Source organism: Anomalospiza imberbis, chromosome 16, assembly GCF_031753505.1.
Source record: "Anomalospiza imberbis isolate Cuckoo-Finch-1a 21T00152 chromosome 16, ASM3175350v1, whole genome shotgun sequence".
NCBI classification, from domain to species: Eukaryota; Metazoa; Chordata; class Aves; order Passeriformes; family Viduidae; genus Anomalospiza; species Anomalospiza imberbis.
Window position 1 is genome coordinate 6,828,877 of NC_089696.1, and position 27,948 is coordinate 6,856,824.

The 27,948-nt window shown below is 37.6% G+C and overlaps 1 protein-coding gene across 4 annotated transcripts; it reads right to left on the reverse strand.

Moving 5' to 3' along the window:
* ZC3H7A (zinc finger CCCH-type containing 7A) lies at positions 1-27,921 on the reverse strand. Of its 4 annotated transcripts, none has more exons than XM_068206755.1 (23): positions 27,695-27,851; positions 21,433-21,536; positions 20,202-20,241; positions 19,235-19,432; positions 18,544-18,702; positions 16,830-16,910; positions 16,703-16,744; positions 15,870-15,897; positions 15,087-15,367; positions 13,190-13,397; positions 12,166-12,230; positions 11,270-11,462; positions 9,417-9,578; positions 8,586-8,782; positions 8,253-8,350; positions 7,060-7,241; positions 6,445-6,521; positions 5,756-5,889; positions 5,264-5,369; positions 4,707-4,815; positions 3,741-3,874; positions 3,243-3,406; positions 1-2,008 (listed from the first exon to the last, which is right to left on the reverse strand). In XM_068206755.1, the coding sequence occupies exons 2-23, from the start codon at positions 21,498-21,500 to the stop codon at positions 1,819-1,821; spliced, it is 2,916 nt and encodes a 971-aa protein (XP_068062856.1). In that variant the 5' UTR covers positions 21,501-21,536; positions 27,695-27,851; the 3' UTR covers positions 1-1,818. The 4 variants fall into 4 exon arrangements, 3 of the variants coding, with proteins under 3 accessions (XP_068062856.1, XP_068062855.1, XP_068062854.1); XM_068206754.1 differs by lacking the exon at positions 27,695-27,851 and adding an exon at positions 24,085-24,189; XR_011004537.1 differs by lacking the exon at positions 21,433-21,536 and having other exon boundaries at positions 3,741-3,890; positions 27,695-27,921.
* Positions 27,922-27,948: the final 27 nt, after the last annotated feature.

Sequence of the window (27,948 nt, forward strand, 5' to 3'; positions counted from 1 at the left end):
TTAGAGAACAAGGATGTCATGTTTAGTTTTGTCTAGAATTACTTCCAGTGATTTACAGAGCACTTACATTAAACAACGAAAGCATAAAATTGAGAAAACAATTCAGAAAGGCACACGATACAATCAGGTTTTGTCACACAAATAACAGTGTCCACAGTACTCTGTCTCACACTCACTTTATTACAAACATTATAAAAAATCAGCACTGCAGCAGGTGGCATTTCAAGCACCAAGCCAGTGTCGTACTCCAGTGTACTGCAGCCCAGCCTGGGGGGAGCAGTCACTTCGCAAGAGCCCCAAGCTATGGCTGAAGCACACGAGGTGTTGCTTTCAAATTTGTTGTGCTTTTGTGAAGTGAAAGGGACACAGTATCCATGTCGTGTATGGATTATCACTGAACTTTGGTTCAACACTTTTTACATAGCTAATGTATGCCCAATGACTACATTCGAACTACTGAGGTCATTCTTAAAGCTCTTCTAATTATGTAAGGTCAGCCAGGACCAGAGAAAAGTACCTGGAAGGGGTGGGGGGAGGTGGGGAGGAGGAGGGAGGGAAAAAGAAACCAAGTTTTAGTTATTTTGAATGAATGGCTTAAAAAAAACTTCGTTGAGAGAAAAAAAAAAAAAAAAAAAAGTAAGCAAACACAAAGAAAGCTGAAAGCAGGATCTGCAAAGAAGCCAAAACACAACAGAAGCTCCAGTGACTGGAAAGCCCGAAGGCTCAGCAGTCAGGAGTCACCTCAGCCTGCAACTTGTTTTCCATTTCCTGTGCTCCGCAGGAAAGGCAATGGGAAGTGCCATCCTCCCTGCAGCTGAGGCAGTGATTCATGTCCATGTCCAAGGCTGAAAACGTGTCCCAGCACCACACAGCTCCAAACTGCCTGTCTATATCACAACTTATTGGCCATTTCTGTTACTTCAGCGATGCCATGAGCTAATGACAATACAGAACTGCAAACAAGCCACTAGCGACACAAATACCAACTCAGTGAATGTTTAGCTACAGGTGCTCAAGCTTTTGCTAACTGGCAAATCATTGCTTTTACAAAATCTCAAACCTGAGAGGCTACATGCAGAAAACAGCTTTGTGTAAAGTTCTCTTTATTACAGGCAACATTAGTCCATACAATAATACACAATACTGACATACAAGTGTAATCTTTCAAAATCATCATTTAAACAGCAAAGACCAAGAAACAGAATTTTAACTACTTCATTTTCAAAAATTAATACTTTTTTCCTCTCAAGATCCTTTTTCAGTAAATTATATTGAAACATACAAATAGAGAAAAAATACCCATTCAACGTATATTGTAGTTAAATGGTTATTTTGTTTAAAATCTTTAATAAGAAAATCATTTTTAGCAACCTACATATAGATAAGTAGCAAACTTTGTTTTAAACAAATCCTCTCCATTAAAAGATCTGAAGAATTTTCATCCGTCATTTTCTTAGCTGACTAACACTCTCTTTTGCAATACCTTGATACCTTAAAGTTTTTCAACTGAAGGTCTGAGACTAGGGGGCTTCCTAGATATTATAACCACTCTTCCCCCCTTCTATTGCCTAACTTTCTGTCCAACAGGAGGTGAGTAAGCACATAATACTTCAGATTTTTTTAATCACCACTCTGTTTCATGAGAGCATAGACAGGTCTGCTCCATCCCCCTAAATCTACCATACTTTGCTGTTCAGGAGGAACAATGTATGCCAATAAAAGCAGAAAACCTGCAGCTTTTCTGTCACATGCTTTTGATTATTGTCAAATTTTCTGGTTTATGCTTCCAGCTGATAACATGTATGTGTCATCTCAGTATTAGTTTAAATCTTTAAACAAAAAACTATATTTTCCAAAGTCATTATCACTGGGAGCAATCAAGTGGTCTTTTCTTGCTTTGCTGAGTTTCATTCTTAAAACTTGTCTTCGTTCTTCCCACTCACGGAGTTCAGCATTTCCATGGGCAAATTTACAGTTGTTTCCTTCAGTGCAAGTACCAGCCATATATCTGTTAAGACAGATTTTGAACAGTGTTTTCATAGAATTATCATGATCACTACTGTGTCTATATTTTCTTCAGATCCTGTTTTTCAAACATGCACAGTAAGGACAAAAAAAAATTGGAAGAGTATATACTTTTAAAAAAGTTAGATGACACTAACTCTGTTTAGCATTTGGTTGTACTTTTGTTTCCCAGCTGACAAATATATACAGAGGACAACAGATGGCTCTTTTCTTTCTATTCTTCATGTTCCTACTTAGACTGAGACACTTAATGCTTGAAACCATCAAGTTCATAATGTTAATGAACAGCTTATCATTTAACTCACTAAGCTAAAGAACGACTATGGTTTAAAAAATCCAACTAATTAATTACCCTTGTTAACTAAATTTGAGGTTAGAATACTCAGAACACCTTAACATGCCAGTTTGCATTCACTTTATGCTGCATATCAAAGGTCTGTTATGTTCATAGCAAATACATTTAGAATGCTACTTAGAGATTTAGTAAAGGGACATGTAAGTTTCCATGCAAAGACTGCATATGAAAAATAACTTGCTATGCAGTTTCTCAAGATCTTCAAGACACTCAAAATCTTCAAGTGAAAACAGAGTAACAAAGGCATCTGTACCAGCAAACTGAACCTTAAACTCCAGAATGCTCGATTCCAAAGTTTTTAGCCTTCCAAAAGTGAAAGGAAAAAAAAAATCTAATGAAGTCAGGTAAAAAAACAGGCTGTACTTAAGAATTAAAGGGAGCAGGAGAACATACAACAAGTTCTGGGAAAAACCAACAGATCTTGGAAGTCCTCTTCTACCTGGTCATAAATAATTTCTAGTTACAAATAATCAATTTTAACAAATCTGGTTTGATGCTAACAACATTTCTACTTGCCTTAAAGCTCCAGTATCACTGTCCAGCCAGGTACTGTTTTTGGGCTCTAGTTAATACACAGATGCCTAGGGAAACTTGTAATAATACCAACAATATTCACACAGCTGCAATGAACTTGGTACCATTCATTAACATCACACAGGCAGTGAACTGGTCCCAAAATTAAGCACCTTGTCACTCCCTGAGTTCTAACATGTTTAAATACTGTTAATTTCCTAATTCCTTGTTGAAAGATGTGTGCAAATCAAGAAATACTACAAATTTTGTCAAAACTAGCAACTGCCTTAATTATTTAAAGTATAAACTTTTATTTTTCAGCATTTTTGCCATCTTAAAAAAGACATACCTATCACAAATGCTAAAATATCCAGTTGGAAAGCGATACTGCCAGCAGTTCTGATCATCCTCAGTGTGGAAAACCTTCTCCTTATGCTTTTCAGAAGAAATGTGACCCTGCCATTGCTTCTCGCTATTACAGTTCTTCCCACACATCCAACAATGAAAATCCACCTGTTTTACAAGGAATTTGAAAACAAAACATTGCAAAATCAATGCTATAAGGACAGAACTTTTCCTAATACATTTTGAATGTTTTCTTTATGTTGGCCAGCAGGATATTGTTTACCTAAACAAACAAAATTATTTAAACAATCACCTAAACTTTATGATCTCCACTGGCTTTAGAAGAACTGATGTACAGTGTCAGTTACATTTAGTATAGTTATCTATGGTCTAAGGAAGCACCAAGAAAATAAGGGAAACAACCTAAGTTACTGACTGGGGAAAAAAAAAGCACAACAAACCCCCATATGCTTGGATTTGGATTATACCCATGATTACTTACTGTAACTTCAGCATAGTCAGTTGGCATATGAATTTGCTTCCCATTTTCTCTGTTTGCCTGAGCAGCTGTATCATCTCCTTTTTCTGGTTTTTGAGTTTTTAGCCATATGTCATACAACTGCTCCAAGTCTTGAACTAATGAGAGCAGAAGCTAAAATAAGTAATTAGCAATTAAGGCAAGAGTTTGAGAACACTAGATAAACGACTGAGTTTGTGAGTGTAATTCAGTCTGCACCTATTCTAAGAAGAAAAAGGGAAGGAAACAAATATTGACAGTTACACAGTTCAGAGATTAAGAGCCAGGGGAAGAGGCACCTCTGGCTACTTACCAAGAGCTCTCTGTGCCTCTTGAGGGGAAAGCAAGAGATTACAGGTTTCTGAATATCCACCCAAAGTACAGATAGCAACTCTGCTGCTGCATATCAATACTGAATTTCAAAAAACTAATCTCACGTGTGCTACAGCTTTTTGCTTTCTTGCAGACCATGATCTGATAATTTATGTCATTTATTACTTCTGATTTTTGATGCTTTCTCCCCACTAACACTGATGGGATAGTAAAGTCAGCAACAAAAAGTGAATGGTGATTCCCAGTAAATACACTGGGGGGGTATTGTTCTGCAAGTAGTTTCCCCCATATGTAATTCCATGAATCCATGCGTGTGCACATGGCAATACAAACACCAACTAATATTGCTGCAAGGATCAGTATTTCTAAGACACCTGAAAAACCAATACAGACTATTGTTAGAAAACTCATCAAGCAATGAATACACAATACAGCTATTTTTCTTTAATACTGTTTTTGAATGCCTGATCTGGGTTTATTTAAATTGAAAGACAAGGGCACCTGCAAGGTTTACTACAAGAGATAATGAAAGAAACTAGATTAAAAAGCAATTGAAGTACAAGAATGAAAAGCAAAACAGTTGGATTTACAACATGTTAGATTTAGTCTTCTACTTACTGCTGTTCTCCTTCATATAGGTCCACATCTCTCTCTCCTCAGGACTGTGAGCAAACGAGCAGTTTCCATCATACTGACATTTCTTGCCTGAAGCAATATGATTGCACAACTGGAACATGAATTTAAAGAAATCCTTAAGAATATAAGGCAGAATGAATGCTAGTAGAATTTTTAATATTTTTTTCAGCCTTGGATAGTGTTTCCCTTCCAAGTCAAACATTTATCTAATGTGAAAAATAAACCTCATTTATGGTTAGAAAAAGAGAACTGCTGGAACTAGGTACTGTGAGTGTTTTTTGCCTCCTACCACACTACCAGACCCCAGATATGTATAAATTATTTCAGAAATATTTATTTCCACTGACAAGTAAGGACTTCAGTAGTAACATTAGATCAGTGCTTTTCTAAGGCTGAACACTGTAGAAACACTGTGAACATTTTCCTACAAACTCCCATGGGAATTTCTACAGAACTGATGAAACCAGCCCAATTACTAGTATTTTCCAGTGACTATTATCTATTTTATTAACCAAAATATTAGTTTTAGGTTAACATACATCAAACTGCAGAGGCACTTGTTTCTTTGCAGGCAGAGGACGAATGGTCATCCACTTCTTACGTTCATTAGACATTACCAGCACCACACGGCGATCTTTGCTCCATCTGGAAACCACAGGCATTCAATGAAAGAATATACTATTAAAAAAAAAAAATCACAATTTCTGCACAGAAGCAGAACCAGGAAAGCTCAGACAGTTTATTTTTAAAGCTTTCACCAAGTATTTAAGATTTAATGAAGTTCTAGAGAAACTTGACCAAAACTCTTAACAGAAAAACAAAAAACCTCCAAAACCAAAACACAAACACTTTGGTAGCCATCAAAGTGTTTTTTTTCAGAGTTATCTGAGAGATAACTCTTTTCTACTTCAGTATGTTTGGGGTTTTTTTTAATTCCTTGCGTGACTCTTTCCTAAGAAGCAACAGCTTCCCAAAAGAGGTTTTAAATGGCTGACAAAACAGTAGAATGTTCACTGTTTGATCTTACTTACGGGTGTCTTGCCTTTGCACTACAGTATTTTTTGTTTCTGTCTGGCTCACTAACTTGACCATTTCTCCAGCACTGCCCACACACAAACTTCATCTTCAAATTAAGCGATCCATATTTCATTTGGTTCCCAAGAATCTTGAGAAAAAAAAAAAACAAAACAATAAAAGGTATTTCTTTATCTGCAAAGCAATCCATACATAATTATTAATTACCCCCTATGGCAGAGATTTCAACACATGTTGGGAAGCAGATATTACACTGCATGCCTTGTAATGCTCAGCATGTCATTTGAAACTAGACATTTCTAAACAAATACAATTTTTTATGGAACTTATTTCTGATTTAGGTATATGTACCCTGAAGTTGTGATAATATGTACAAACTAAACATATAAAAGCACTACATATTGAAAACATAATTAATTGCCCTAGAGCAGCTGACTTAGAACTTATATTTACATTTCACGTTACCCATGGGACAGAACAAGCACAGCAAAAAAGGAGCTGCACAGCAGCAGAGCAGGCATTTTAGTCTAAGTGAGCAAGCTGAAGAAAGCCTACACTGAAGAAATTATTTGGAAATCATTAAAAAAGTTATTTCTAAAATAAGCTGCATTATATACACACATTAAAAAAAAAGTATTATCACCACAGTCACTGCAAAATTAATTGAATGGAAAAATGAAAATACCTGTGATCCATGTGCACTCGCTTCCATGTTCTGCCAGTACTTCTTTGATTCTTGAACTATAGTATCATGTGAAATACCTGTAGAGGAAGGGAAACAGTCTTTGAGTACTGATGACTGCTGCAGCCTCACAGACAGGCTCAAACTGGAATGCTACTGAAGCCCCAAAGCTTTGATCCGTTTTTCTTTTTGTGTACTGTGTAAGTATTCACACACGTGATATACACATTACATACATTTACATCACAGATATGGTGTTATGTCCATACACACACAAATACATACACACATACCCTTAAGAACATTGTGAAGGCATCCAAAACAGAAATGTTGTTTGTATCATCCCGATGGAAAGCATACAAGGCTTTTGAATTACAGATTGCTCATGTAAGTTAAGGTGCATCTTTCAGTATTTAAACATAATGTACTGGAGTTCTAATGCCAATGTGATTATAAAATCTACACTGTATGTACCTCTCCAAAATGCAAGCTGAGAGGCACCAGGTTGCTCCTGCTTGCTTCCTGCACTGATCCCAAGCTGCTAATTTCAGAGAGAGTCAACATAAGGAAGAAGTGGCAATACAATGAAGAGTAAAGTGTGCATTTTACTAAATATACCTGATTCCTTTTGCATTATCCAGACTTTAAGCTCTACCAGACTGTGAGCATAAAAGCATTTATCCTCTCGTAAGCAGCCATAATGCACCTCATGTCTGCACAGGTCAAGCTGACACCGAACTTGGTAAGGACGGATTTTGGAATACTTCACCATAGTCTCTCGCAAAATGTGGACAAGGCATCTGTTTTGAAAACGGGCAGTTTTAGATATTCTTTAAAATAACCATCCTTCACCACAGCTTGTTCAAATATCCTTTAAACACTTCTTACTTGAAATCAGAAAGTCAGGAAAGTTTCCAGAAGGAGGTCACATCTAAGCATTGTTTTGAGGCTGAGTAAACACACTAAACAGCACCAAACAGTACTCTTGGGAATCCAGAGCCCCAAAGCATTACTGAATTCAATCCAGCTGGATTACTGGTTTCCAAGAAGGAAAGCAGATCATGCCCACTTTCAAGTATATATCCTGATCTAATTACTAACCCACATACTATAAAGGAATATTTACAGAGCACCATTTAAGGAAGAGGTGATGCAGAACAGTAACAGCCTAGCTCTTGTAGCAGTAGTGCTTCCTCAATACAGGGAACTGGAATACAAACAAAGCCATTCCAATGCTCCCAATGCAAAAGTAAGTTTACATCATACAAAGACAAGTCTCTTAATTCTCCAAAACTTATTTTATACTATTACAACAATAAAAACTTTTTAAACTTCCCAAGAATAATTAAAGACACTCCTCATACTTTTTTTATCACACAAGTTAATAAGGACTATGGTCTATTTTATACACTGTAATTAAGGTAAACCTGAGTTAAAACTACAGCAAAATAAGCAAAACATATCAAAGAAAGAGTAACTTAGAAGTTCCTGTTTTAATTTAACATTACACATCTATTTACAGCAATACAGCTCACCGGGTAGCTAAGCTATTAACAACCTGACACCAAATCCCGTAAGATTTAAAGATGAGGGTAGACACCACTAATTTTGAATAATTGATAAAGAAATAGCTCACTTTAACTTGGTAACATTTGTCAAACCTTGCTCTTTAAGTCTGTCTTGCCTATACTGCCAAAGAATAACAGTCAGCAGGGAAAAGAAATTGCCCAACAGGTAAGAAATGAAAGTCAGTATTAAAAACTGCCCTTGCTTTTAAACTGCAACTTATAGAGATGGTATTTCAAACATACTTGTTATCTTCAAAGTCATGCATAGCAGGGTGAGAACAAGAAGATGAGTTATCCTTGTTCCTTTTGCTTATTATTCTGGGCTTGTGATCAAAACATTTCTGGAATATAAAAACACGTAATTTTACAGTATATATTTTAGACAATTAAAAACATAGCTTACCCTAAAGATTTTAACAGATACTTCATTTAGTCTTTAATCTAAAGGCAGCCAGATAATTACTGAAATCTGTTTCAAAAGTTACAAAATAGTCATGCACAAACCAAAGCATTTCTTTCCACATATTTTAATTATCTATTACCATTTTTACTGTGTTATGAGAAATAGAGCAGCACCTCACAAAGAAACATAAATAATCCATGGTATTCTTGAAGAAGCTGGGACACAGTCAAGTTGATCTTCTCAGGTCCTCCAAAAAGAGCTTCTCGACTGAAAGCTCCCTTGCGCTCCAGCGTCCACACATCGATCTCCTCTTGGCAGTAGGCAAACGTGCAGTGGCCTGGGTACCTGCATTCCTCCTCAGCAGCCACATCTCAAAGGAAAGCATCGAACAGGGCGTTGCTTTTACACAACTTTTTTTTGGAAATTCATCTTAAAACTTCTTATATCAGTTTCAAATACTTTTAATAAAGAAGTTACAGAGATCTGTTGTAAATTTGTCACTTAAATCTAAAAGAAGCAGAATCTTATGCTGATTGACTTGGTGAAAATGTAAGAGTCCTCAAAACAGTTGATGCACACCTCTATCAACTATCCTGCACAAATCTAGGGCAATGATGCCGAGAACCCAGAATACCCCCTGCTCAAATAAAGCTGTTCATTAAACCACAAGTCATCTTGCTTACATCCTAATTAGAGGCTCATATTGGAAAAATCTAACAAAAATGCTCTTTATTGCTGTGTTTAACAGTAATCATGCAACACTCAAAAGCAAAATTATTCCTAATGGAGAACAGCACAGAAATACACTGACTGTTCTCTAAATATTCGTATTAGTGGTCAAGGTATAGCTCTCCTTACAGCCTTTGAAATTATGAACAACCCAAAACTTTGTTCTCCACCTCCCATAATCATAAATAAAAATTCCTTTTATACTTCCCTATAGGAAAGCTAAATTGCATTACTTTGAGCATAGGCATTACCATGTCACCTTCTGTAACACCTACCTTTACATATATGATATGGTCCCACATACTGTGTCTTTGTTGGTCTTGGACGTATTTTTTTCCATGATTTATCTTCAGAGTTTTTTATTCTGCCAATTAAAATATCCTTCTTACATTTATGTTCTAAATTGGGATGGTAAGCGTAATCCAATAATTTAGGACCTGCAACAATCACAGAAAACTGCTTGTACTTGCATAAATTGCATCAAACATAAACATGTTCATACACACACTGGCACAGAAGCCCAAAAGCAAAGTACACACACACTTTGTATAGAATTCATACTTGCACCAGCAGCTCTGAAGAACCAAAAGTCATTAAACCACCATGTTGAGCAAGACAGGAAAAAAACCCCAAATACTTACAAAATGCAGTCTCAGCAAGAAAAAACCCACAAATTATTTTATATCTGGGGAGGGACGCTGTGTTACAACCTTAAGGTTGCTTGGGGTCAGCAAATTGCTGCATTTTTTCAAATTGCAAAGTATCCATTCCAATAACACTAGTTTAAAACTCAAATTGCTTATGTATAATAAGTCAATGCAACTGAAATCTCTTAACCTTCAACTTTTATTAAGAGAGGTACTATGTTCAAAGACAAAACACACTCAGTAGGAAGTTCATGCATACCAAAAAGATAAATACCAATCCCAGAACTTTTTTTTTGAAACAAAAATATGCCTAGCTTCAAACTCTGTCTTTAGGATGGTACTAAATGAAGACATCAGGAAGAGCATCTGAAGATGAGCAAGGCTCAGTGAATTTTGCTATTCGTGAGATGGAAAAACAAGAGCATGACCCAGTTTTCTTTGGACAAGAAGATGATGGAACAGTAATTTCAAAAGGCATTAAAAGCAGGAGACACTTAAAGGCTTTGATAGAGATGGAAAGAAACAGAGGAAGTAGATGTATTGACAAAAAACGTGAAGCTAGGAACATGCTAAGTACTTTCACCACTATGTTATAGCTCCAGCTTTAGCAGAACATGTTCTATTGTTTTTCTAACTTTGTAGATTTTTCTAGTAAAAATTATTTTAAACTAGGATAGAAGTTCTTCAGGGTACAATAGCTATCCCCTAAAGGTCTCAATACAATTCTTTATTAGTATATTGATATCAATGATACCTGTATCATTGATATCAATACAATGATACAGAAACACAATGCTTTTTTTCAAGATTAGTTTTAATAGAAGCTATTGCCTTTAGAACACAATGCTTATTTTTAAGATTAGTTTTAATAGAAACTATTGCCTTTAGAATATGGCTCTGTTTAACAGCAACAGCTCAGGCCTAAAAGATTAGTTATATTAATGACCAATACTGGTTAAGCTTCTTTAAGTCAATACAATTGAGTTAATTATTACAAAGGTTTGGAAGCCTCATGATTATGATTTAGAATTAGTTTGAAAGAACAATAAAACAGATGGGATGTGAAGGTTACCAGGTACTTTGAACTGCAGTTCAATTCCCCATGGCCAATCAGAGAGAGTATTGCAAGTTTTATTTAGTCTTGAGCAAAGGTGTCATTCTTCACAGTACCCTGGGGTTTGGGAGGAAAGCGGATACAGAATGTGAATGACCTTACACACAGGGAAAGCGTGTGGTGATTTGTGCTGGGTGTAGAAATCAAGAAATCTATTAGAACAAGAAATAAAGACAAGAGGAATGAAAATAAAACAGTGGTTGAAATATTTCACCAATCCTAAGATCGTGCTACATCTGCAAAGAACAAGCCGGGATTAACAAGGTTTAGAAGCCAACAGTGTTAAATTATGAACACGAAGATTTTATATGTATGCTTTTTAATTAAAAAAAAAAAATCAACCTCATCAAGTCCAATAGCTCCTTACCTTTTTTGACAAAACATAACTGGCAGGCCTGTCTTAGCTCATGTGTGCCTTCCAGTGGGTTCCTTCCCGCCAGTGCCGGAGATACAGGTATATTAGCAGTTGTACTGCTAAAAACATTGGAAAAGTCATTTCTAGTTTGGCCTGCAATTCCCATGTAATTTTCGGACCCAAACAAACTACTAGGACCATTAATCTGTTGAAAGAAAGCGTATTTTACTTAATACATAGAATTTATTTACCTACAGTTAAAATTTAACCTACTGAAATTTTTCTTCAAAGCCCTAATATGAACTTCAAACACACGTCTGAGAAGGGACATGGAGATTTTACAAAGGCCACATACATAGGACAAACTAAGCATAAAACAAGAGCCAAGCAGGTAGAGGCAGAACAGCAGCCTTTGTAAGGCTAATTATTACTCCCTTCTGGCTCCTAAGGATGCAGTCCTTCATGCCACCCTTCCCCATGCAATCAGTGCCAGCAGCGTGACTGAAAATGCACAGCATGACTGCAATACAGACAGGTCCTCAGACACACAGAGGCATCTGCTCTGTTCCTGTACTAGGACAGTTCTTCAGGATGCCTAGTGTTTGGCACTCAGATCGTAAGGGATTTTAGATTAGTTATTTTATAATTCAACGGTATTTTACAGCAAGTTTCTCAAAATGGAATAATGGTTGTGACATCAGTCATAATTTGCATACATAAAACAACCTCCATACATTTTTTCTTTTGTTACCATTCCTTTAAGTTCTCACAGCCAGAACCCACTTTTAATGGTAGAAGTGGTATTTTTCTAAAAATAGAAACTTCAGCTGTAAAAATTTAGATCTGTGTAAAGCCTCCAAGGTGTTAACATTTGAACTGGTGTGAACAAAAACATGAAAAATACGTACAAACAATGGGGAATTATTGCTGTTAAGTGCTGGTGTTCCATCTCTAGAAGCTGAACTTGAGATGTCTAAAGGAATAAAAAGGTATTTTAATTAAATGAGTTCCTGAGAACATCCCATTCAAAAAATAATTTATCATTCCTGAGAACTATCAGAGGTTTGAGTTTTTTGACAAACACCAACTTTTTTTTATTTGCTACAATTAGGGGTTTTTTTTAATTATGTAAAAGCCCCTTGTAAACATAAGGGCTGAAAAATTATTAGGCAATCATCTTCAAAATATACACCTGGTTACCACCAGCAGTACAAGGCAGATTCACAGGCAGCTACTGAAGCAACATGAAAATACTTGTGCAGTACAAAAGGGTCAGTAAGATAAACAATATCTGACTGTGAAAAAATGAGGAGATGAAAGATGGGTAAGAGGGTTCTTCAGTTTTTTATTTTGTAAATCTGGCTTTGTTCCAAAGACAGCACAGTCCTGTAACACTGATAATTAAAGACAAAACTTTATTTTATCTTTTGTAGTTCATTATTTGTATCTTGTTATTTCATATACCTGATTTCACTACATAATTATAGTCTGTGCAGTTTGAATCCAAGCATGTAATACTGTTATCTTTTCAGAGCACACAGTTACATTACCCTTTTAGAATTCTTGTCTATTGCCAAATCATGACAAATGGTTTAAGCTGTAAAAGCAAGTTTGTTTAAAAAAAAAAAGTTTGAGGAAATAGTATTTCTTCTTTAAACTTATTCACCTGAAATAAATAAATTTACATAATAGATACAGAAAAATTACACAGAGGGAGCTTGGAGCATGCTTATGGAGACCCCAAGGAAACAAAAGCTTTATTTATGAATTCTTGTATACAAGCAACAGTCAAAAACTATTAGCACAGCTCAAATGTTATGTGTTAAATATAACTAATAGTTGTGAAAACTAATTTGTTAAAATGGAAGGCTGCTTGGCTCATGCACAACTCTCATCATCATAAAAGGTTAACTATTAAGAGTAATTTCTTACCTCTTTTTGGGTCACTGATTGAAAAAGTGCTTAATGGCGAACAAAAGTTTTCCAGTGAAGAAGCCAAAGGCTGTGAAAAGATTTCTGAAAGACAAGCTGGAGGAACAAATCCTGCAGTAACTGGCAGTGTCCCCAACAAAGAGGCAGAGAAAGGTACACTAGGAGCTACACTCCCTGCAGGAATGGGTCCTCTGGCTCCTGTAGTTTGCTGGAAAAAATAAATTTAAAACGAATGTTCAGACCAAGCAAGAAGGGCCTCAAGAACATAATCTGCCACAGTATTTTAGTCAAGTTTCTGCAAAGTTTTTGTAAACCTACTGAAAAACATCAATGACAGGTATACCACAGTCCTGCACAGAGCTGCAGTAACCAAGCCCTAAACAATGCCCCAGGTGCATGGCATTATCCACTGATCAAACACTTTAAAGGTTCAGTTGCAGTTGCCAGACAGTTAGTAAGAGATCTGGATTTTTTTTATCTATCAGATCATGGCTGAATTTCCAAATTATGTTAAAAACATGGACACCAGGGAAGAGTAAGAAGAGTCAGATATCAACAGGATTGGTTTCTAAATAAAGAGAAGGTAATTCAAACTGTAGTACAGAAAAGAGGTACGAGTTGGCTTTGAGGTAAATCCTCAGATCCAATCAAAAGATAACATGTTCTGCAAAGGGCAGGTCACATTCCTTCCTCCCATGAAAAGTAACATATCCTTCTGTGCATTTCTGTTAAGGACATACCAAGTGGGGGAGTTTCCTCTCCCTTCCTGCCATCCCAAGGAGCTCACTCCTCATCTGGTTGTTGAGTGAGTAGGTCTGCATAGTCTGCCCAGTGGGAAACTCCATGCTCCCCCAGTCATCAGCCTGCAATTCACTCAATATAGCTCACTCAATTCTACACTCCATGAGACTGCAGTCTCTCTTGCAAGACTGCATTTCCTCCTGGCTTTCACTGTGGCAAACATCCTAGGATCTCTTAAAAATAATTACTTTCTCTATTTCTGACACATTTTCTAAAATATTAAGTGCGTAAAATAGAAAATTAGAAACTCAAGCACTTTTTATTTAAAGATTTGCAACTGTAAATGAGAGTTGAATGAGGAATTAAAGTCACAACTAATTGAAGAACTGCACGTGCCACAGCCTCATTTAACACTGCAATACAAATGCAATACAAAATAAATACTCCAAATGACTGGCAGGGCTAGAGCAGGGAGCCAGTAACCTTGGTAATAAGTTGAGACATCTCTGCTCATCAATCAGAGCTCTCATTTTGATTAACAACTGCAGAACTCTGGAGGCTTCACAGTCTGCTCTAGGTCTGGCATAGCAGTGTAAGTAGGAACAACATAGAACTAAATTTCTCTAATATCTCTTCTAAAAATACAAGAAGTCAGACTAATGATGGTCTATTTCTGTTCAGCCAGGTGGTGGATCTGGACCAAGTCCTGATTGCAGAGATACCAGTGAGCATCCTAGAAGGCCACAGCCCAAGTACTACTCTGCTGCAAAGCTTTTTGCTTATGTTTAACTATAGTTTCTACAGCTAGAAGGTGAGCATTCCAACACACTGTTCATGTTCTAAGATGGTTTATTTGCACAAAAAACCTCCCAAAAAACCAGATTTCAAATGTCCCAATTCATTTTTCACAGTACTTCCTCTAAGTAGCATTGGTAGTAGCATAACAGTATTTCTGAGGTAGCAGTAGTCCTGCTATCTTTACAGCCACATTTACAAGAATCTGAACCTGAAAAAAAATCAACCTGACTATGCCCAAAGACAGCTCAACATAACTAGGAAAGGTAGCACAAACGTCACCACTAGCTCACCTGATAAAAATGTAAGATCCCACTCATAAAGAGAGTCTTTCAAGAAAGAAAACAGAAAGAAGTCTTACCATTACAGTTTCATCTGGATCAGGCACAGAATCAAGTAACTCATCAAGTTCTTCTCCAATAATTATATCTCCATCTCCACAATCTAAACATGCTTCTGGCATAGAGAAAGAAACATTCCCTCCATTTGCCAACACTGTAGAAGGCAAAGGAACCTTTTCCATCTGAAGAGGCATAACAGTAGGTAAAGGTGGTACAGGTACTGGTGACACTTTAGACACTTCAGAAACAAAGTTTGATAAAGAAGCAGCAGAAACCATCTCTTGTTTCTGGTCAGATAAATCTGAAATAGGTAAGATGGGAATGACTGGAACCTTTGTTCAAAGATGTGAGAAGTTCTTGCAAAACTTTCACCCTGACAACGTGGAGGGTGAGAGAGTGAAGAAATGTGAAGAATATTTAAGCAAAACCACATTAAATATTTTCAGCTTCCAAATTATGTGTATCTTCATCTCAATGTTTATTTATTACTCAAGCTAAAACAGACAGAAAAAGTTACAGACCTGATACTTTACTACATCTTTGGCATATTCTCCCCTCCCTATTTTTTCAAGCTAAAGAGGACAGTATGGAGACAATCACTACAGCAGCAGTTACAATCATATCAGGATGAGGAGGCCAAATTGCAATCTGCTCAGCCACTTAAATATGCAGTTTTAGAGATAAACAGATCAGACTTTCAACCCAGTGCTTTCAGATTAATTTTCTTCCGAATTTTCCTAATACAAGGAGATATGTAGGGCATATCTAGCTCCCTAGCATTAGTAATGTAACACAAGACTCACCTAACTCAATATCTTCTACAGAAGAATTCTGTAAATGAGAAAAAATACCTCTCAGCCACAAGAGCCATTAAAAATTTTCAAATACATATTTACAGACAAATAATGTAAACCCTCTCAAATTTAGGTTTTATAAAATCTCAAATTTATGAAGTCTAATGTAATTTAAAGGTCAAATTTTTTTTTAGATAAAGCATCCATTTACAGACTGAATTCCACTCATGGTATTACTAAAAATTTGCAACCAACCAACCAAAGCGAGAGTGACACTTCAGGAATGAAAGAGTCTAAATGGTATCTTAAATGAACTGTTCCTACATTTCCTCATCCCTTTACAGCTAAATTGTCTATATTCCTGTGAAAGAAGTCTGTAAGATAAAGATGAACTCCTCTTCACTACTGCTATTCAGACACATTACAAAGAGCAAAATAAATGCAAGTTCAGCTGCTAATGAAAATCAAATTTGGACAAATGCATATAAGGGATTTTATCCCAGCACCTTTCATTTCAATAATTGTCAACTAAATAAAATAAAAAATAAACCAATTAACTTCGCTCTTGCCTCAGGACATGCAAAATAAATACATGCACTGCACTAGATTTAATCTTTTAGCTGACATTTATTCAGCAAAGGTAACTTGAAGAATAATCTTATGTCCTAGTCTACCATACATGTACAGAAAAACTGAACATAACAGAACCTGAAAGCCCCAAATAACAGCCTCTAATATAAAATGTCACTTGCACCACTGGTCCCTTTGTCATCATGAAATTATGAAACAATTATTCCCTGTAGTTTACAGTCAGCTTGCAATTGGAACATGTAAAACCTTACCTGAGTTGACACACCACTACAAACTGAATTTGATGAGGGTGGCTACAAAGAAAAGATACTTTCATTAAATACAAATTTGATATCAAAAGAGGGAAACCTTAACTTAAGTGTTAAAATGAAAACTTACCTTTGCTCTAACATATGCTTTCCTTATTTTTAACCCTAGTTTTTGAGCTAGTTCTTGAGTAAGCTTAATCACACTTTCATCCTAGAAGACATAAATACAATTTCATAATTTATATGTACTGTCATCAAGCAAAGACATCTGTTTATATCTCACCCTGTATTCAGTAAGATTCCTACATGCAGGATGTCTCAAAATGCAGCTTTATTCTTCCACAAACACAGAACTGAAACCTATATCTGAAAATACAGCTACCCTGAAGGAAAAACTATGTTGACAGAAAATGGACAGTATCCTCCTTCTCCTTTTATCTGGATTTAAAATAATATAAAGGCTTTCCAAAACCAGAGGAATTCAAAGAAGTATTTTGTTGGGGTTTTTTGGTTGTTTGGTGGGGTTTTTTTGTTTTTTTTTTTTTTGTGGGTGGGCATTTTTTGTTTGTTTATTTGAGGAGGGCATTTGTTCTTTAAGGGGATGGGGGTTAATTTTGTTGTTTTGCTTTTACACAAATTGAGGGCTATATTCCTAACTACCATATGAGCTACTACATGACACTGATGAATATTTAATGAGCACTCTGTATTTCGGGAGGCATTGTACCATACTACTAGAATTAAAAATGTCATTGTATTTCCCTCTGTCCTACAGCTATAACTACCTATTTAAATAATTTTAAGATTTTGTATTCAGATCACGTCCTTCAGCTAGAAAAAGCTATTTATAAAACTTACATAAAGGCATATTAACCTTAAGCAAAAACCTTCAGATCTGCAGGTGCAAAGTGAGGATTCAAAGTCCAAAGTTACACATTCAGATGAACTGTTTATGTCTTTGGAAACACAACTGAAACCTTCTCTCTATCAAGAGGCAAACCTATGCCCAACACTTTGTCTAGTGTCTCACTGTAGTTCTGATGTAGCAAGGTGAATATGCAGCAAGTCAGTAATTTCTCCTGTGATCAGTCTTATTTTGAGCAAAGCATGTAAAGATTCCATCAGCATGTGAGTTTAAATCAGGAATGCATTCCTGAAGTGAAATCTCTTAATCATCCTCACTCACAGCATTTTAGTTTGCGTTATGGAGGGTCCCAGAGAACCAAACTGGGTTTGGATATAACTAAAGCCCTGCAGGAATGCACCTGATGCACTCCAGCTCCTGAAAATCCCAAACAAGTAAAAAACTACCACCCAACCACACAAGCAATCATGGAAAGCAGATCCTCAGGACCAGCATTTCAGACTACAGATCATCTCCTACAGCACACAGTGCCTGCTAACACATACAGAGCCCAAGATTCAGGGTACACAGCAAGTGACTCACAATGACAACAATGCACTGGTAGCAATGTTACTAAACACTTGGAAAGCTAAAATGCAGCTATCAAAAGATTAAATGTACATTGTAATTATGGTGGGGTTCTCTTCATGTCATAGAGAATTTTAAACAATTAATTCAGTGGTCCTAGTGCTTATTGCAAACATTCATAGCACTTGACCCCTGCTGCATTTCTCCTGCAGAAAGTTAACACAACAAACTGAGCTTGGGAACTGTAATCTCTGCCCTCAGTTTGCACTTCCACAAGAAAAAATAATGCTTAGAGGAAGAAAAAATATTTTATTGCATTAAAAAACCCCAAACCAGAAGAAACAACCTTGGTCTTGAAATAAGTGTATGTGTCAAAACTTTAAAAATAATCACCAATATACAATTTACCCACCTGTGGCACAGCAAGAGAACATTTTGCCACAGCATCATAAGCCTTCTTATAGCTTCCCATTTCATTCAAAGCTTTTGCTTTGCGATAGAGAGCTCTGAAATTGTTTTCATTCAATCTTAATGCTATCTCACAGTCCTCTAGAACTTTTTCATGCATACCCTAGAAGGAGAAAAAAGAAAAAAAGCCACTAATCAGAACTATTATCATGGCAATAGTGAATTTGAACTGTACTGGACAAAGGTATTGAAGCACTATCAAACACTCGCCAAGGCCACTGCACAGTGCATTTGTAAGTTTTGCTAAGTCACCAAATTAGGCAACTAAAAACAAGCAGTGCCATCATTACGTAAAATCCAGTAACAGTGACAAAGAAAATTTAGCTCTTTCACAAGAGCCATCTTGTTCCACAGAGACAGCAGCCAAATCAGTACAGTCAGCAGTGTAAATGGATAAAAATACTACTCCATCAAATTCCAAGCCCAGTATGAGTCTTTTATGTTAATTCTAGTATTAGTAACTAAAATACCTCAATTATTCATGTAAAAAGCTTTTAAAGAACGTGATAAAGTGATTATTTGAAACATGTCAATCTTCAAACTGCAATCAAGAGCTTTTCACTCACTAGACTTTGTGTCTTCATACCCTGTTTGCATCCTGTTCTGGAGAAATCCTAGTTTAAACATAAGCTTACCATATTCGAAAAACACGCGATCCTGTTCACGTGCAGCTTCTCTAAAACATCATCAGAAACATGGATTTCTTCTGAATTAGCATAATCAGCTATGTTTATAGCTTCTGTATAATGACTCAGTGATCCTCTCCAATCACCTTCTCGATATACATCATTTCCTTCATGAAAAAGATTTCTAACAAGATCTCGTATAAATAACTGCAACATAGAAAAGAAAAACTCATCAACAGCAGTTGCTTGCTTATCTTCCATTCTTCCAAGGAAAATTTTAAATAGAAAATTTGTACTGGTAATTCCATGGAATCAGAGTGAAATGCAAAACTTTTGTCTACATTAGTGTTTTTCTTCTGACATTTTTCCAAGACAATCTCAAAGATGTATATATATGTTCCATATATTCTTTCAGCAAGCAGCAGCCATAGCAACTGACAAAGCAGAAGAACACAAAAGCTGCTTTGCAAGAAGGATTTTTCATCAAAATGTGAATGGCAGCATTTTTATCTAATATGTTCTTAAATCCAAAGAAACCACCTACCACTGGAAAAAGAACTAAAAAGACAAGTCTGAAAATACAAGCCAAAATTATGCAAAATTATAACATACACAGAAATAAAATATGTTCTGAAGGTTTCTGTGACTGAAGTCCTTTAATTTTACTTTCGCTGTGGTACTCTGAGCTTTACTCAGACTATCACATTGTTTTAATCAATTGATGCCTCAAATTTATCCACAATACCATCAGAGAAAGACTTAATCTCAACTGCTGTATGAGTAAATTCAGGACACCCAAATATCTGAATATATGTATCATAAATAATGTTAGTAGTTGTCCAGTTCCAATTTTGAGACTTTTAAAATTACCATTCATATTATATCATCACCTAAATGATGACTAAAACCAAGATTAACTATAATAATATAGGTCAATTAAAAAACCCTTCTGGAAATTAAAAAGAAATTTCATTACCTCATATTGTTCTTGTGTCCCTGGATAGGGCAAAGTGGATCTAGAAAAAAAAAATTACAAGCTTCACTTATTATATATATTGCTTAAAAGACAATCACTCTGAGGAACACTGGTTCTTAGTAAAAGCAGCCTTGCTTTGCAACAGGCAAATCTCTGAATATTGCCCATATTTCACTGTTCCACTGAACAAGGAAAAGTGCTGTAGATGCCTTTGATTAAAAATCTGAGCTCTCTTATTATTAATGGCTTACTTTCTTTTGAAGTTACATGGTCAATCTGAACTCTGCTGTTTAAAATGTATTAAGGTTTTGAATGTTTTGAGAGTTTTAGACATCACTGTTCTTTGTTTAAAAGCAATTTCCTTCCTCTCCTCCCATGTGCAGAACCATGTTATAGACGAGGAGAACTGCAATCTTCTAGTAAGCACTCTAAAATGACAAGTTATCTGTCAAAAACCCACATCAATTTTAATTAAGTCATACTAATGACTTACAACAGGAATTTTAAGTGGTTTTTTGTATGACATGCAAGAGAGATTTTCTCTAGGCCAGAAAAGAGGTCTTTACTTCTACATTTTCAGGAAGAAAAGCAGGAATCTTTTCCTTTTGCATACAGGTTAATTGAGATTCTGGTTTTAAACAGTTTTTAAATGGTCAGGGTTGTGGGGGGGAAAGTATGGTTGTTGGGCTTTTTTGTTCGTTGGTTGGTTGATTTTTTGTTTTTGTTTTCTAAGAATGCCATATATGAGCAGTGAACTAATACGAAATTCCAAAATTATTTAAGATATCCAGGATCTTCAAAAGAATTTGGCATTGACCCAAATGAAAATGAAATACTCAAGATGATTTCTCAATAGCTTCAATTTTAGCTCCCGAGAGTTAAAACATTTAGGTAGTGGTGAGCAAACCCATCCCTCTCAGTAGCAACCTAGTTTTAGATGTAGTTATTCTTAAGGTGGATTATCAGGCTACATTTTCTACCCACAAAAAAAAGATTAAATGCTACTTTTTCTCAAAAGCAGGAAAGGAATAACCTTTCACCTTCAATTTGCTCTATTTAGGAACAAAGAGAAGTGCTGTCTTTTCTTTAAAGCTGCTCCCTGTTTAACATGTTAGTGCTAGCAAATATTCTGAGGAAGAACACAAAAGGCCTTTCCCAGAGCCATCCATCTAACAGAAATTTATATAAACCTGTAAATGAACATGCAAGAATAAAAACCACAAAATCATACTCTATAAATTGGAGTCCTTTCTTAATGTCCTGTTGTCTAGTGCTTCTCTCTTCCGAGACATTGGACATGTTATCCTGAACATCCACTTTTCGGATATGCCACTCCTCAAAAAGGAAGAGAGATAAATGGCTGTTATAATACATTTCAGTGTGCATTTGGCTCAGAAGGATCCACTCTCACATCAGCACGGAGTCCACTGTACAAAGATGATTCTGCACCAAGCCTCAGAGACCACTGCAGAAACCCCTGACACAGCTGAAGCACCCAGAGCAACAGAGGGAGAAGCCCCAGGTCACAACCAACAGTGCCCAGTTACACAGCATTGCTGCAGAGAACCTTTCTTCCAGTTTCTAATTTATCTTTGGTTTCCTCCAGAGGATGCAGAGTCCTGTCAGTGTAACACCAAGCTACAAGCACATCTTTTCAGGGATTCCTGCTAAACTGAGCTGCAGTTCCACACTGTCCCCTTGGAAGAGCTTTACACTTCTTTTATTTGCTTGTTGAAGTGGAAATAAACTCAAGATATTTATTAATAAAAACCAAACTGATGAGAAAGCTACCATGGAGTCTAGTTCTACAGCATGTCATCATCCCCCAAGCATTAATATGAATTTAGAAGCAAACACTACTGCTTTATTAATATCTACCAGTCAGCCAAGGTGAAAACTTTGGACACTTTGCCAGTAGCAAAGACTACCTACTTCACTTGAAAAACTGAACTACTTCAAGGTAGTTGAAGCCACATCATCAGCTTGACATTTCAATTCAATTTGTTTCAATCACTGATTTTTTTTTTTCAGTTTGTGTCTTTAATTGACTGGATTTACAAATGCTCAAGTTAAACAAGCTAAAATGATCTGCATAACCTTCAATATAAGGCTATTTGAAGTATGGTGTCACAATTGTACATGGTTATGCCCAACTGTGATATAAAAATACAACTTATTTTTCCAAAAAACAACCACTAGGACAAAGTTTTATTCTGAAAATACTCTAGTTCAGAAAAAGGCTTTTAGCTAGAGGAATTGTGTATGTTTTGTGAAGAAAATTATTTTTTGTAGGAATTTATAGTTAAAAAAACTGAACTACATGCAGTACAATTCTGTTAGTCTTGAAACTAAGTTTTAAAAAGCCAGTATTTTGTGCCAGGTTACCATTTCACATCAATGGCAAAAGAATGAAAACAAAGTAAAATGAAGAACAAACTAACCCCCAGCAAACTCCACAAAATCCCAACTGAGGACAGAAAGACGCTGCAGAACATACCCTACTTTCTCTCAATGATCTGGAGTAAGAAAGCAAATGAAAGAATCTTCAGCTCTAATAATGTTTACAAACCTTTTCAAAGGCCCTTAAAGGAATGTATGAAGTCTAGACTACTTCAAGTCATTATGAGTTAGTCCTATTGTAATACATTCCTAAAATGAGCATAAAAATGACTAATTTTCTTAAGGTCACTAAACAAATTATTGGAAGTGCTCCAAGGTCCCCATTTCACCTCAATTCCCACTGTGACCTCAGTAAGAGCAAGCTGTATAAAAAACATGAAACTAAAACTCAGTCTTTAGATAAATATCATGGACAGCTGTGATAGTTCACCAACAGGAATTTCTCAGCTATTGCTTGCTTGGGTATATAAATAGCCCTCAGTAATCTACTTTCCAGAGAGGAACTAACTGTTTTTAATGTCATTTTATGCATCACCTTTTCTTCCTTAAGTTAGTAATACCTACTAGGCTTGTGCTATATGGTAAAGTTTTTAATAAATAACAGCGCATCCACTAAGAAATCAAAATATAAATGCCTAAAGGACACTTTATTTGGCATCTAAATAGTTTTTATTTACTCACTTATTTTAGAATTCAAACAAAGTCTTGTAAGAATAAGAAATTATCACACTAACCAAAGAAAGCAGGAATAGCAGCACATGTTTTCCCTCAAAACTAAGCTTTTAAAAACACATTTTAGTCCTGTGAATTAACAGCTGACAATGTAATACCTTGCCACACAGGAGTCTTGCATATGCCACAATCTGGGCAAAATTAAAATCAGATTTGCTAATTTTAAGAAATCTTAGTATTCCACCCCAACTTGCAATGACACGAGAAAAGTCCAACACAGTGACACCTGCATTTATTTATCATCTCTAAAAGAACATTAAAGAATGATATACTGAACTTCAGGATGTGCAGATCCCATTTCCCCACAACAATAAAGTTAATGGAAATGTTACAAACTGGCATTACATACATAATAGCTAGCAAATTATGAACATATGTGAGTGCTGAAATTTATTATTCAAAGTAGTTTTCTATTTTTTTACTACTCATTTGCATCCACAAGATATTCAGGCAAAAATTATCTTTTCTTAGAATACTTTGACAGCCAAATTTCCCCAGTATTTTATGATTTTGCAGAGGATTTAAAACTGGTTCAGATAGCACCTTTAACAGTATCTCTTCCACCCAAATTTTCCTTACATCCTCTGAAGCAACCAGAAACACGTTAAGACTCAGTTATATACAAGGCAAATAACAAATGCCTTTTAATGTCATCCATCCACTTTCCAAGGTGAAACCCCAGCCTATGTAGCAACAGCCCTTCCCTATTTGCAGTGACAGAATTTAAAGAAAAATAAACTTATGTACATACATACATTTAAACAGTCTAAATGTTGCTTTGTTGCTTGAAAAATTACTAGAAAAGCAAAGCCTGTACTTTTGTTTCACTCTTCATGCAATTCACTGAGAAAAACAACCTAAAATAAAGAAAAAATAGTACAGGAGCTGAAAAAAAAAAGCAGACTAATGTATCACTAATTAACATCACAGGAAGAACTAATTGTTGCATTAAATGCAGTATTTCAACAACTGCTGCTATGAGAGAATTGACCTATACAAGCTCAATCCACTAAATGTAGTAAAGAAAAAAAAAAGCTGCCTAGACATTTTAAAGAACAATTTATCTGTTTTATCTTCATCACAGGCTTTAACTCATCCTGTTTCTCAGGAGCAGAAGCCAAGTGACAGAAAGGTCTCTGCCAGGAGCCAGTGACACCTTTTCTGACAGATCCTGGTCCACCCATACACGCAGGAGACACGAGGGACAACAGGTCTGTGCCAGTGCAGGCAGGCAGAACACCTCCACTTCTCTTTGTCACAAAGCCACCTATGGCTCTTACTGGTTCCTTGCCTTCCTTCCAGCACATGGCAAGACAGTTTTATTCTTTTCTGTATTTTAGCACTTCTAAGGCATTCAAGATACATTTTAAAGGACATTCCCATTATCTAGAATATACCATGTGCCATATTCAGGCACAAGGGTGTTGAGTACAATTGCTAGACTGTCTTTGCAAAGCAAATCTCTGGAACACGAGTGAATACATTTATACAGAATGTAGAAGTTGAGGTTTTTTGTAGAAATATAGGCCTTGGCTATTGTAAAAAGGAAGGCCCCACTGTGTAAAACTATAGAGAGTTGAGCCTTTCAATTTCTAAACTGCAGGACCAGAGAGCAACTATCTACAGTTTGACATGTACACAAGTTCCCCCAGTTAAAAATTCAGTCCCACAGGACAGGGAACTGGGAAGGACTGATCCTTTCTCCTCTTGCACTGAGTTTTGCACATTACTTCTTTAGAGATGAGAGGAGAATGCTGTGAAAATGCATAACCTCATTTGGGGACCAGAACTACTCCCCCTGGGAATTAATGACCTTCAGCTGACCAAATAATTATGTTACTGTTTGTTATAGGCATTTATGGCTCTGGCTATTATAAATACTTCAAGTAAGTATTCTCTGCACCTTCAGACCTAAATGCTGAAAAAAACTGGAAGTCAGTGATCCTTGCTGCTTTTCTCTTTCCACAGAACTAAAACTTACAAAGTTTTACACTACCCTTGGTAGTGTATAGATGTGTTCTTCTAAATTACAGGAGCATATCCTCCTGACATGTATCACTGAGTTCACTATTAACACATAGGTGACAGGAGTCTCAAATTTCTACACAGTACAAAGCACATGGAAAATTTTGTCATTACTGCAGTTGACAGATCTCTACCAGCCTCAACGGTTCAGCCGAATTAGCAAATAAAATCACACCAAGTGAAGAGATCCCTTCTGTATCCTAGCATCAGCCTTCTCCCCCTCAATTCTGACAGAAATGAACCCATCATCTACACCATCATTTGTCAAAACTTTGGTCAGAATTTGTGAAACCAGAAGCCTGTGTATAAAATGACACCATGAACGATTCACTACTGTTTCCATATAGGAAAACTGTACTCCAGAGGAGAGAAGTTACACCCTAGAATAAAGGGAATGCTGCAAAGAGAAGAGCAAGACTGAAACAGAACAGCAGGAGTGAAGAGATGACTAAGAGGCAGGCAATATAAATCCCTCTCACCTACTAGAAGCAAAAGCCTATCTCTGCTGCTGCCTCCTGCACTACTAACAGCAGCAACAAGCACAATACTTTCAGGCACTTGGATCCAAAAGCTACGTGTAATTCCCACCCCAGGGGCACAGGAAAGCAGAACTCTGCCTCGACAGAGCCAAGTGAGGACTGGCACACAAGCAGCTACACCCAAATCACTTCCTCAAGCGATGCCACCCACACAAACATCTCCACTAGCCCCCGCTCCAACCCAGCCAAGGATCCAACTGGACACCGAGCACGTGCCATTACAGAATAAACCTTCCCAGAAAACAGACTTGTCAAAGCTGTTTTATTGCCCATCCCAACCATCTGACAGATTAAAAGCATAATTACAGATAATAAACTACAGTGCAAACTAAGGCATGCCTTACAGAGATTGTAAACTGCTCATCAGACTTGGACTGGCATCAAAATGAGGAAGGGAAAATAGAAACCTTAATACAAAATCTGTACAAAACAAATGTGTTCCTCAGACAGCAAAAGCACAAAAGATTTTATGTTCATGTTCACGCATTATTGAGCTGTCTTATGAGACATTTCAAACATGCAAGATGCTGGGGGAGAAACAGGAAACACATTACACAACACACATTTCAATAGTCCCAAATTCACTTCTCTGCTTAATCTAGTACTTTTGGCCACAATCACAGAATTCTGCTATGTCAGCTCAAAAAACCACCTAACACAGACATAATGCAGTTCCACCTTTTATTTCTAAAAAGTGAACTTGACTGTAGTCAAAACGAAATATCTGAATAAAAGAAAAGAGAACATATAGCAATAATTTAAGACGTACTAATTTCCCACTCCTTACCTACCCTCGGTATTTAGTTTCATCTCCTCCCACTTTTTCCCTATCCACAGAATTAATAAGACAGTTTTCAAGATTTATTTTTTATTTTCACAGCTGTACTACATTTTTTAAAAATCCTTGTAAGAAACAGGAGAGAACAAAAACTCTTTGTGAAGTCATTTCACTTCCCTAGGAGATTAAGAAGCAGGGCTTCAAAAACTTCGGTTTACAGTTCTCTCAGATACTTCAGTAAAGAATAGATCCAAAAACCTAACCGCAGGAAGAGCATCTTAGCAATAAATCCAGATTTATCAACAGGATTTAAACCAAGATAAACCTCTGATACTCGATTTTGGTCACTACAATCGACAATATTCGAGTTTCGTTGCTGGTTTTGGTTGTGGGGTTGGTTTGGGGTTTCTTTCCCACTTCCTGTAAGACAGTTCTGACTTTCCGTAACGGAACGCTTCCAGCGCTGCCTGCGGGAGCTGCCCGGGCACAGCGAGGGCACGGCGCGCAGGCACCGTCCCTGGGCTGGAGGAACGACAGAATCACCGCGCAGCTGTTGGCGCGGAAAGCCCCAAACCCTGCTCCCGGGGGGACGCGGGCAGAGGACGGGCCCCGGCCCGGCCGCTGTCAGCGCTCTCCGGGGTCTGTTCCAGTCACGGCGCAACAGGAGAGCTCCTAACCCGCGGGCTGCGCTGCCCCAGCGCGCCGCGCCCGCCCGCCGCCTTTGTTCGCGCCGAGCGGCTCCGGCGGCCGGGGAGAGCCCTCCGGGGGGCCCGGCCCGGCCGCGGCTCCGGCGGGACCGACAGCGGCCGCGGCCGGGAGGCCACACGACCCCCCGCGGCTCCACCTCGGCGGGGAGCGGCGGCCCCGCGGCGTGGGAAGGGACGGGCGGGACCGACTCCCCGCGCCCGGAGCGGGGCGGAACGGCAACAGGGCCGGCCGCGTCTGGCACTCCTTCCTCGGGCGGAGGGTGCCGCGGCGGCACCGGGATGCGGTGTGTCTGTCCCTCCCCCCGCCCGTACCTGCTGTGAGGCCGCGGGAGCGCAGCGGGAGGCGGGGCCGGCGGGACGGGCGCGACAGCGGCGACGGCGATAACGACACCGAGAGCGGCGGCAGCGCCTCCTCCGCGCCGCCCGCGCAGCGCCGCCGCCCCCGCGCGCCCCCTGCTGCCGGGAGGCCGCGGGCACAGCCCGGGGGCGGCCTGAGCCGAGCGCGAGCGGCGCGGGCTTCCCATTGGCTCGCCACGATTGTTTTGGGAACCGCTGCTTCTGATTGG

Coding starts and splice junctions, on each gene's coding strand:
- ZC3H7A (XM_068206753.1), bottom strand. CDS start 27,906: ATGGGAAGCCCGCGCCGCTCGCGCTCGGCTCAGGCCGCCCCCGGGCTG. Junction 20,242..27,694: donor CTCCCGCGGCCTCACAGCAG/GTACGGGCGGGG, acceptor TTTTTTTTCTAG/ATCCACTTTGCCCTATCCAG. Junction 13,398..15,086: donor ATCCAGATGAAACTGTAATG/GTAAGACTTCTT, acceptor TATTTTTTCCAG/CAAACTACAGGAGCCAGAGG.